Here is a 12,513-nt window from a genome sequence, read left to right on the forward strand (position 1 = left end):
ATGTGCTTGTCAATTTGTTCCAACTTTGTTATACTTTATATTACACTTTTAATTTAATTTTTTTTTTTTTTTTGTATTAATTTTACAATATTTAATTTAATTTTTTTTTTTTTTACAATATTTTAAAATATTTAACATAATTTAATAAATTTTACAATATTTTACAACATTTAATTAAATATTCATTCAAAATGATAACTTTACCGAATTCCTGGTTTAATGCCAACCCTGTACTAGAAGGAACAGCATCACCTATACTATTAAGTAAGATTATATAATGCTTCATGTTCTAAAATAGAATATGATAATAATGTAATTAATTTTAATTCCAAAATCATACTTCAACAATGATACTCTTCCATTGGATGAGCCCACTGCAAGAACACAGTAATCACTCAAATCTTTTTGGGGACACCATGCAACAGACTGGAAAAAAAAATTAAATATATGTAACACTAAAAAAAAATTTACCAAAAAACATTAACTGAATATAATGATAAACTTTCTGTCACAATTAAAGCAACATTTAAACAACAATTAAGACATCATTCAACAACTAATACATCATTTAATTGTTGGTGGAATGATATGTGTGTTGTTAATACACATACCATTTCGCCCACTAAATATGTAGTGAAAATATTTCGAAATTTAAATATTTCGAAACTTAATCACAAATTTACATGAAAATATATTTTAATATTTTCGTGTTGTTACACATGCAAATATACTTTAATATTTTTGTGTTGTTACGCATGTAAATATATTTTATATTTTTGTGATGTTATACATGAAAATATATTTTAATATTTTTGTGTTGTTACGCATGTAAATATACTTAAATATTTTTGTGTTGTTTTGCGTGTAAATATATTTTATATTTTTGTGCTGTTATACATGAAAATATATTTTAATATCTTTGTGTTGTTACACATGAAAATATTTTTTAATATTTTTGTGTTGTTATACATGAAAATATATTTAATATTTTTGTGTTGTTATATATGTATTTAGTATTTTATATTTTATGTTCATTATGCTTTATTTTGTTGTTTATTATATTTAAAATAAAATTTTAAAAATAATATATTACGATCTCTCATAACAATAAGTCTATTAAGTGAAGATAAATGTCACAAAGTTTTAGACAAAATTTTCTTTACAAAATTTTGTGTGAAATGTTTGTTATTGTTGTTATTCATTTGTAATTTAAATTTAAATTGAACAAAACATACAAAACAAGAAACATTTTAAAATTTTTACATTGAGAGAATAAAGTGATAGACTAACAGAGTGAATAACAGAAGATTCTGTCATTTTAATATTCAAATTTTTATATTGAACTTTAACAAAGTTCATTCAATTGGTATCGGTATTTAGTTTTTTACCATAAAAATGTATTTTTTGGCTGTAAAAAAAGGTATTGTTTTGCTGTAAACAAATAAATTTTTCAAATTATAGCCAAAGAATACATTTTTACTTATAAATCAAAATTGAACACAAAATTTCATTGGTATTTTTTAATTTAAACTGGTGTCAGTCCATTTATTTTGGATGCTTTTGTCAATGAACTTGAGTGAATAGCACTATATAAAACTATTCAATTCCTTTTTTCTGAAAGATTTTTTTAATTACAATAAACTTGCAGTCAAAATCTTCGAGCAGTCACCGCTCATTATGAAAAGATGTATTATTTTATATTATACATGTATTACATTATTATACTTTTTTGTAGATATCATTATATTTAATGTTTTTTTGTAGATATCATATTGCTAAAATGTTAACAATACTGTCAAGCTTGCAATTGAACAACCAAAAAAAAACAACCTAAAAATTTTTTGGTTGTTTTAACTTTTAAGTTAAAGAAAATTAAAGCATAAAAGAAAAATCTTTTGTATTTTATTTTTTAGATTTAATTCTATTTTATAAATTTTTTTTTATATTGTTGCACCAGCTTTATTTCATCATTTTATTATAAGAGTTTCTTTTATATAAATAAAGGATAAAAAAAGAAAAAATATTCACAAGTCAGATTTTGATTATTTTTATACTTTACCTTGATAGAAGAAAATTCCAAGTAGTCTGCAACAGGATATGCAAATATATCATCTGTGATATGAACCACTACAAAAAAAAAAAAAAAAGGAAAAATCAAAGATGATCTGTGTTACTGCTAACATTGTTAAATCAATTAGAAAATCAATTAGATTTTTTTTCAATGTATCAATATCAGCTGAATGTCAACTAAATGTTTGTTGACTGACAAATAATAAAAATCTACTTGTTTAGTTTGATTGGTTAATGATTACAATCAATTCTATATTTTATTGGCAACATCAATTTTGTATAAATTTTAATTTATAATTGTTCTGATAGTCAAGGAGCAAATTTTAAATTGTCAACATTTTTTACTAGATTACTAGGTAAATTAATATTTATAAATTTACCAAGTAACATAATATTATATCATTTAATATTTTTAAATTTACCAAGTAATGTAGTATAATTTCAATTAGTATTTATAAAAATCAATAATTTTATTTTTTATTTATAATTAGTTATTTATAAAAACTTTTAATCAAAGATAAATAACAATATAAAAACTTTTTATCATTAAAGTTTTCATCGTTATAGTATATCAATGGTATGCAAAAAAAATTATGATAAAAATAATAATTATAATAAAAATAATACCAATAATAATAAAAAGAATAATAACAATAGTAATAATAATAATGAATTAATTTATCTTTATATTATATAATACAAACTTAAAAATTAGCAGTACAAAAAGATTAGATTAAAAACAAAAATGTAATAATGATCTGTATGTAATAATATATATTTTTTAATATTATTAATATGAGTAATAATATTAAAAACTACATACTAAAAAAAAAATGTATTTCTAAAAAAGATATAAAAAATTATTACAAAAAGTGAAAATCATAAAGTAGAATGAGACTTGAAACCAAAAAGAAAGTATAAAAGCTTGCATTCCTGCCTAGATCCAGGAGATTACATAGGAGGCAAATTTATCAGCGGAGAGATCGGAAAGACATCAGTACAAGAACTATCACTGAAGAAATCATGAAAAGAAAATCCTTTTCATTCACAATAAAACATCGCTGACCATTTTGTTTTAACATTAGTTCTATTATCAGAAAAATTAGATGATATAGAACTCTAATACCAGAAAAACTAGATAATAAATCTGAACCTAATAAATTTATTACATGTCTTAAAAAAATTTTTACTACTAATATTTTATATCTTATTATTACAAATGATAAAGACAAAATTATTTCTATATTTGAATCAGCTCGTTTAGGAGATGTCAAAATGGGTCATTAAGGTGTTGTTATGAAACAAATGAATCTAAGTTTTTTAACAAACATAAAAAAATTAATTAAATTATATCAAAAAGGTAATTAAGAATTATTTTTAAGTCATTTTGATAATGTAGATTGGGAAATTAAATTTATTAAACAAATCAATTGATGAAATGTATAATTTATTTTTGCATCGCTACAATTATGCAACAATTTATCCCAGCAACTAATAATCAAAAAAAGAAACAAAAAAAGAAGAAACTTAAAAAAAAATAATAATAATATTAATATGAACCACTACAAAAATAATATTCTTAAAAAAAAAAATTATTCAATTTATATGTAGTTATAATATTCTTAAAAAAAAAAAAGAATTTTTTTTTTTTAAGAATATTATAACTACATATAAATTGAATAATAAATTTTTGGGTAATTTAATGGTAAAAATAGTGATGTCACCTTGATAAATTCTTTGGGCCTTTTACAACTTGAATATAGGTATCAAATATCACTTTTAAAGCAAAATATATTATTGCATTTTTTGTCATTACTAAATATGTAAAGCATAAAATATTTTGCAAACTTATTTATGACAAAACTAGCTATGGTTTATATTTAAGAAGTAAAAAGTTAACTTTGAAGTCATTTTGAGGTCAATAATAAATTTATAAATTAATTTTAATTTTTTTTTTACTTGGGGTGGGCACAAAGTTAATAAGGGGAAAAGGTGGAAGAAGCAATAGGATATTTTTTTCAACCCCTTTCCCTCTCAAATTTTTTTTTTTTTTGAGCTCATAATTAAAGTACCCATGATAATTTTTTTTTCAAGTTCAACCTAAGCAATTTATATGATGCAGATTCAGATTAATTTATGTTAAAAATATATATATATATATATAATGTTGTTTATATTTGTATTTTATATATATTTTAGTTGCTTAATCTTTTTATTTTATACATATTTACATGTCTTATTTTACATCGACATGTCAGATATCCTATTACAAATGTAAACATTTCATGTTTACATTTGTAATAAGACATCTACATGTCTTATTACATGTTAGACCTGATATAATAACTTACATCTAACATATTTTAGATGGTGATATAATTCAAAAAGTAGTCTATGCTTAAAGAATTAGAAAAAAATGTCAGCTAGCCAATATAAATCTATAGGATTTTTGAATCATTAGAAAAGCTTAGATGCCGACACCAGAGCGCAATAATTTGTGACCATACCTGATTCTCTAAGAACAAAAACAATAGCCGTTCGCACTAACACAGGATGGGAACTTGCTTATGTTTTTTATAATTAATTCAATAAATATGTGTTAAATTTTCATATTTTATACTGCAACAATTTAAAAACTTTAGGCAGATTTACATTTATACATCTTTTAACTAAACAACTAAAAAAAAAAATCAATATAAATAGCAAATTAATTAACTATAAACTCGTATTTTAAAAGAAAAATTTGCACAATCAAGACATAAAAGAAAAAAAAAAAATCTTAAGTCGTCAAAAGATATTGAAGATGATGATGATGATGATGATGATGATGATGATGATGATGATGATGATGATGATGATGATGATGATGATGATGATGATGATGATGATGATGATGTTACATAAACATAATCTTCATCCTCACAATCTGAATTATTACAAACAAAAAAACCTGCTAAAGACATTTTGGCTAAAAATAATATGATCTTGAAATAAAATTAAAATAAAAAATGTGAATTTCAGAAAAGTATTTCTATTGAGAAAAATCCTCTTTGTATTGGATCCAAATAGAAGTATTCTTTGATATTTATTTTTAAGATATTATAAATGATTATTGCTTTATTTGTTATTATTAATTTATTTATCATTATTTATTTTTCAACCATTTTCCAGAGACTATTTTTACCTTTTTACCTTATATTATTTACAATGAATAAAAAATAAAATTAAACTATAAGGTATCAGATCTGAAAAACAATAGTGAAAACCTTGTTGCTTTGCTGTGAACTAAAAAGAAACAAAACATTAATGCAAACTGTTTACCAGATTTATTCTTTGATGATTGAGGTAAACCGTTCTATAAAAAGAAAAAAAATTATAAGATTAAATATATTCGAATAAATACATCATTCTATAAAATGAAAATTATTACAATAAAAAATAAAGATACAAATACACACACCCAAAAAATAAAAATGATGCAAGTACAAAGATACAAAATACAAGCATAATACAAGTACAAGCAAATGATGCAAGTACAAACATAAAAAACACCAACAAAAAAAAAGTGATACAAATATAAACATAAAAATACATTAAAATAATATTATTGTTATATTTTGTGTCAAAAAATTTTATACAAGACAATTTTTGACTACTTTTTTATATTCACAATTGTTTTTAATGATCCAAATTCATTAGCTGATATACTGAACAAATTTCACTGTGTTTTCATAATAGAAAGTGATAAACCTGATTTTCCTCATTGATATAATGATAACATTGATTTTGATGTTTCTGCTATCACTATTAAAAGTGTCAAATAAAAACTACGGAATACAAAATGTAATAAATCAATAGGACTTGATCTTGTATATTCAAAACTTTAAAAATATTGCTATGATTCATTGGTTCCTCCACTTACTTTGAAATTTCAAGTTTCTATAAATACCGGCATATTGCCAGTGCAATTTTAATCTGTAGATGTAACACCATTGCTTAAAAAAGATAAAAGCTGTCAGCATTAAAAAACAGACCTGTTTCCTTTACCTTGATTGTGTGTAAAAATTTAGAAAATTTTGTAAAAGTTTCCTAAGAAAATTAAATGTATAGTAATAACTTAATTTCACCCAATCAACATGGATTTGAAAAATCAAAATCATGTACAAAAAGTCTTCTTGAAGCAGTTGACTTCATTTTGTATTCTTTAGCTAATAAACTACGAGTTGATTAAGCTAAGGCATTAGACACTCACAGACTCAATCTAAAAAACCTTATATACGAAGATTATCTTGCCCAATTTAATTTAATAACTCTAAAGAAGAGAAGACAACCAGGGAACATGTTCAAAATGTTTAAAGGAATAAATAAAGTTGAGCTTATCAATCCACCATTGTTTAGAAGTTTAAATACGAGAGGTCACGTGTTTAAGTATAACAGGAAAATTATTAACAGTGGAGTTAGAAATAAAAAATAGAGTTGCACCATTATGGAATTTTCTGCCAGAAGAAGCTGTCAACAAAAACCTTTGAACAAAATCCAATTATGTACTATTTTAATGAATTGAAGAGAATTGAAGAAAACTTCAATTAAAACATAAAAGGCTGTCAAAGTGTGCAATTCACACTTGCTGCCATTTTTACTAGCTTCAGCATTAAACTATACTAAACTACATAATAAAAACAAAAGTTAGGTAAATAAGAGTTTTATGTAATATTTTAAATTTTAAAAATTATATATAAAATTATAATAGATTATAAAATTATAAACTATAAAACTTATTATAGTAATAAAATAACTTTTTAATTACCATATAATTATAACATAGAATACTTTTTGTTTTTAAATTAAACTTACATCATCACTATTGAAAACATTATACAATACAATATCTGAATTTGAGTCACTTGCAATATACTTTACAAACTTGTTAGGATTATTTGGTGACCAGAGAACTTCCCAAGATTGTCGAGACATGTTTTGATAATAATTTATTATATTAGTCTGTTTTATATATATATACACCTAATAAATATGTTATATATATATATATATATATATATATATATATATATATATATATATATATATATATATATATATATATATATATATATATATATATATATATATATATATGTATATATATATATATATATACCACCTAATGAATGCTATTTTTCATAAAATTTCTAATAAAACATTACTATTAACAATAATAATGATAATAAGAATAACAACAATTTTTTTTTTCTTTGGTAAAAATAAAGAAGTCAATAAATTTAAGGGATAAATAATGAAAAAATACAAACTAAGATAAGGCCTTGCTGGATAAAGTAGTTAAAGCTAGATGAAAAAAGTTACAGCAGGCAAATTAGCAATAGGCAACTGAACATGACAAAGAAGGATAAGTATTGTATGAAGCAAAAAAAAAAAAAGCTCATTAAATGAGATTTTTTTAAAGGTAAGCAAAAAACTTCTGTTGAGCAGCATCGCACACCTTACTTAATAAGTAGATATAAACCTGTGTTATACTGCTTCTTGTCTAGGATAATGAACGCTGAACCTTTCTACTCTACTCATGAGTTTTTTCTTGCTAGTGGCTATGCAACTCTTTTGACTATCACCTAATAAGGGTACAGCTCTAAAACTCTGTTTAATAGTTTTAAAGCCAGCTAGCAATAAGGTTTTCCTACTCTGTGGTAGCTCTCAGTGAGGCTGATTTCATCAACAATCATAAAATATCACGGTATTAACAAAACAATGTTGTGCATGGGTGTCCCTGTTGATGTTTTTGGTGTGCATTGTTAAAGCCCCATTAAGAGTCCATTGACTGTTTATGCGACTGGTGTCATATACTATGGTTGAGTAGAATTTTTTATTTGTTAAAAATATAAATAAAGTACTTAAATATATTAATTTAAAAAAATCATTATTACCCCCAAATTATTTTATTTACCCTTTGCAAATATTCATGGTTCTTGAAGTGACTTTTGATCAGTTGTATCTTCACAGTTTTAAAATCATTAGATCTACTTGCTCTTTGTCAGACTAATCTAAACTTGGCTGTTTAATCTTCTGATCTTAGCATTGATGGTTATTATCCTTTTATTCGCTAAGACTACAGTAGCCACATGCTTAGCATATACTTTTGCATCAATTGACTAGTTTTAACAAGTTTTTAGCTAAACCTTATTTTTCTACTTGCATTTTTTTAAATCTTTACAATACATGGTGAAGTTAGCATCTGCTAACTTTACAATGTTGTCTAAAGATTGTCTTTCTTTATCATGCTTACCATTTCCTTATTCTTAATTCCATTTTCTTCTTTGACAAATCTCTTATTCATCCCTGTATAAAATACTGTTTTCATACGTAGGCTGGTTCTTTTACTGACACAAACTTGTTTTTCAAAAACAAATTGTAAATGTCGTTTGACCTGCTCTATCAATAAATGATAGAAACAAGAACATGGAAAATAGATGATTGAATGATCAAGAAAGAAGTTCAGGATTGATTTGCTGTTTATTACAAGTCAGCTGGTATAGATAATTTTAGAGGTTTGATTTATTACTTTTAATAGTAATTTAATAATGCTTAAAAAAACCAACCGCTTACCAAAAGATGAAAAATCAATAAAAGTTGGCTTAATCCCAAAATTTGAAAAAGTATTATAATTGTTTTAATTGGTCAAAATAATCCTCTAAATTATTGGAGCTTATGAAATGATTACAAATAACAATAATGTACGTCTATATAAGATGGTATTATAGTAGTGAAATTCATCTTGTATAAATTAGTTTGATAATGATAGTACTATAATCAGTAATTTATACTTATATATGCATGTATATATATATATATATATATATATATATATATATATATATATATATATATATATATATATATATATATATATATATATATATATATATGTATGTATATATATATACATTTTTTTTTGAATAAAAAATATTTTAGGGGTGCCTCTATCAATAAAAATAAAAAAACATTTAATTGAACATTTAATGGGTCCCTAATATAATAAAAAAGTTTTGTCTTGTTGAGTCTTAAATGAAGCAAAATTATACAAAAAACTTTATAAATAATCATGCTATTAATAATCAATACAATAAATTTTCCATCATAAGGGTATTAAGATGGAAACTTTGTTGTATTGTTTAATATGTATGTTTCTTAGGGCATGTTACTTTTCAACCATTTTAGGAAAATTAACACATTAGGTTAATTAAGAAGTGCACAATTTAAGATAAATAACAAACTTTTTACAATTTTTGCAAAACTATTTTAATATGGTGAGATCCTATACAAAACAAAAAAAAACTTTCAAAACATAGTTTGGTCTCGAAAAGATACGAAAATCGTATAGTTTTAAACTATTGGTTTCATTAACTAAGTTTCATTAACTTATTTTATTTTAAAATTTGACCAAAAAAAAGTATAGTTAAGTTTTTTTTAAATGTCATATAAACATAATAAAAAAGTATAGTTCAAATACTTTTTAACAGTTAGCTAAAAAATATTTTTCTTAAAAATTTTTTTTACAAAAACCTTAAGATAATATTTTTTACTCAATAAAAACGTTTTTGAAATCACCATCATCAATTGATAGCAATAACTTATGAGACCTAGGTTGATATACTTTTGAAGATTTATAATTTTTTTAGTTGTACAACACAGTTATTTCAAACGAAAAATAAAGGCGACTTGGCGCTTGTTGTTTTTTTATTTGTTTTGTTTTTGATTTGGCACGAGTTTTTGACGCAACCACAACAAACTTGACAATATTTTTAAAAGTACTTTTCAGGAAATAATCAAATCTATATTTTGAAGAAAGTAGAGTTAATTTTAAAATCTTTATAAACTGAGCTATATTGATAAATTATTCTTAATAAGTTATTAATTATTATTAGTATTAAAAAAAATTCAAAATGTTATTGTTATTATGTTTTTTTTTTAAATTTCGTTCAATATTCCTGCTAATAACGTCAAAATGCCTGGTGTGTCGAGAATATGAAAGTTTAAAATTTTTCATTTAGATAGTGTTGTCGTCGTTGTTGTTGTTGTTGTTGTTGTTGTTGCTGTTGTTGCTGTTGTTGTTATTGCTGTTTTGGTCTGAGGCGATTTTAGGGGAGGGGGTGTAGGGGTGCTCCCTCCCACTTCATCACCTCCCCCCCCCCTTTCCTCAAAGAAGGTGATTTTCAGTTTTTTTACGAGTTCAGTAGGCCAGGTATTTAACACAATTCAGTCGGATAAATTTTCGTTTTGAGGACATTTTTTTTATTTTTATTAAAGGAACCAGTCGGTACCTTTTAAAAGTTCACCCCTCTCCCTCTCTATTTTTATTCGTAAAATCGCCTCTGGTTTTGGTGATGTTATTATGATAAATTTTTGAATTGCTTATGATAAAAACTAAAATTTTGCATTATACTTATATATAATCAAACTAATGATATATAAAAATTATTAAAAACCAAAAAGAGTCAAAAAAAGTTTTTTGATAATAATTTTTTCTTGTTTATTTCAGTCCGCAAAGGTTAATGCGTTTAATTGTATCACTACAAAGGTAGCAAGTTTTTTATTTAACACGAATTTTATGCTATAAATTGACTTTTTATTAGTAAAAAGATATTCTGCTACCTCTGTTGTAATATATTTCAATTCATTTTTACGGGTGCGAACTGTATAGAGAATGTAACGTTGAGAATGTAACGTTGAGAATATTAGATGATGCAAGAATTTCATTTTATCTCTTCAACCTGACTTATCAACAACCACTTCTGTTCCATTCACAAATTTTGCTTGCCTTTCCTCAAAACTGTTCATCAACTGAGATACAAAAGGATACTCAATGTTTGAGGATTTGTGCTTTCTCCAATTTTCTTATGCATCAATACACGCAGAATCCTATCAAGTACGTAATACTGGCAAGAAATAAATAACAATTTGTCAAACCCCAACGGTGAAATTATTCGCTTAAATCTTATAACAACGTCATTCATTTTACTAGTGTTAACACTGGTTGCGTCAGCCCCTATCATCTTTACAGCACTCCATAAATTATATTCCTCAAGAACAGTCAAAATTCCATCAGTAATAGTTTTTGCGTTTCCATCATTCAAGTACAGTGCAGCTGTTCAATACCACAGCCTGATATTTGTTTTCATTAAGACGCTTTCCAACGAAACTTAGAAACTACTTTTCAGTATTTAAGTTTTTTACTATCTCTTTCTTCAGTTTAGAAGCATTCTTAAATATAGACTTGTGAACTCCGGCTTGACTAGGTGCTGGAACGTTAACACCGTCAAAGTACGAACTGCTTTCAAATTTTGGCAGCTTTTCTTGTTGATAATCTTGTTAATGTTATTAATTTCATGGTAACTTTACTCTTGTTATGTTTCTATCTTGGTGGGTAAGTATACTCATCATCGTTATCATCATCGTTTACATATTCACTTTCAATAAGTTCAGACTTATCCGACTCCTTATCACAAGCATTAGTTTAGAGATCATATGTTTGTCGGGTAATTTTCTTTTCTTTGATGGGTTTTTTTTTCCTCAATTTTCTACTTGTAGATAATAGAATTTTTTATCTTCAGCTGACAACCATACTTCGTTAGCTTTTGTGTTATCAAATGTTCGTCTAATGCGTCATATTTTCTTTGTTTAACACATTCATCCCAAGTTTTTAACACACATGAAAGTTTTGCTTGAATTACTTGATCCATGAGGAAAAATTAGTTTATTCCTCCACAAAACTTTGAACTTTTTTGAAAATTCTAATAGTTCTAATAATTATTTAATAATCACAAAACAATGTCCGCTTTATTAATTTTTCAGCTCCAATTAAAAGGTCTTAATTACTTTCTTAACCTTATCATTCAACAACAACTACAAAAAAAAATTTAAATATTAGGTTGCTGCAAAAATAATCTCGTTTTTCATATTTTATATTTTTGGATGAATTTTTGAATAAATTTATTATTGGCATGTCATGCTATATGTTATTTAAAAGCGCGTTTTTCGCTTGATCTAGTTATCGTATTGGTTTTGTTTTATAATAATTTAGTCATTTTTTACAGGACGTCAAATCTATCATGGACAAAAGACAAATTCGCACGATTTTTCTGCTCCAGTTCAAGATGGGCCGAAAAGCTGCCGAGACAGCTCGCGATATCAACACTGCATTTGGCCCAGAAACCACTAACGAACGTATGGCACAGTGGTGGTTCAAAAAATTCCGCAGCGGTGAGGAGAGCCTTGAAGATGAAGAGGGTCGCGGACGCCCGTCTGAGATTGATGACGATAATTGATCGAGCCTTAATCGAAGCCGACCCGCGCAAAACCATACGAGAGGTTGCGGAAGAACTCAACGTTCATAACTCAACAGTTGATCGCCACTTGAAGCAAATAGGAAAGTCA

At 25.0% G+C, this 12,513-nt stretch overlaps 1 protein-coding gene across 1 annotated transcript in view; it reads right to left on the minus strand.

The window, feature by feature from the left end:
- LOC101237679 (GATOR2 complex protein MIOS-B) overlaps window positions 1-7,094 on the minus strand; it is a 60,817-nt gene extending 53,723 nt beyond the window's left edge. The window contains exons 1-5 of the mRNA XM_065810480.1: window positions 6,925-7,094; window positions 5,392-5,425; window positions 2,060-2,127; window positions 341-426; window positions 205-257 (exon numbers count right to left, since the gene is read on the minus strand). Coding sequence (XP_065666552.1) covers window positions 205-257; window positions 341-426; window positions 2,060-2,127; window positions 5,392-5,425; window positions 6,925-7,044 — 361 coding nt within the window. The 5' untranslated portion in view covers window positions 7,045-7,094. The remainder of the gene's footprint in view (window positions 1-204; window positions 258-340; window positions 427-2,059; window positions 2,128-5,391; window positions 5,426-6,924) is intronic.
- Between the last annotated feature and the right edge of the window lie 5,419 nt (window positions 7,095-12,513).

The sequence above is a fragment of the Hydra vulgaris genome, chromosome 11 (genome assembly GCF_038396675.1).
Source record: "Hydra vulgaris chromosome 11, alternate assembly HydraT2T_AEP".
Taxonomy (NCBI): Eukaryota; Metazoa; Cnidaria; class Hydrozoa; order Anthoathecata; family Hydridae; genus Hydra; species Hydra vulgaris.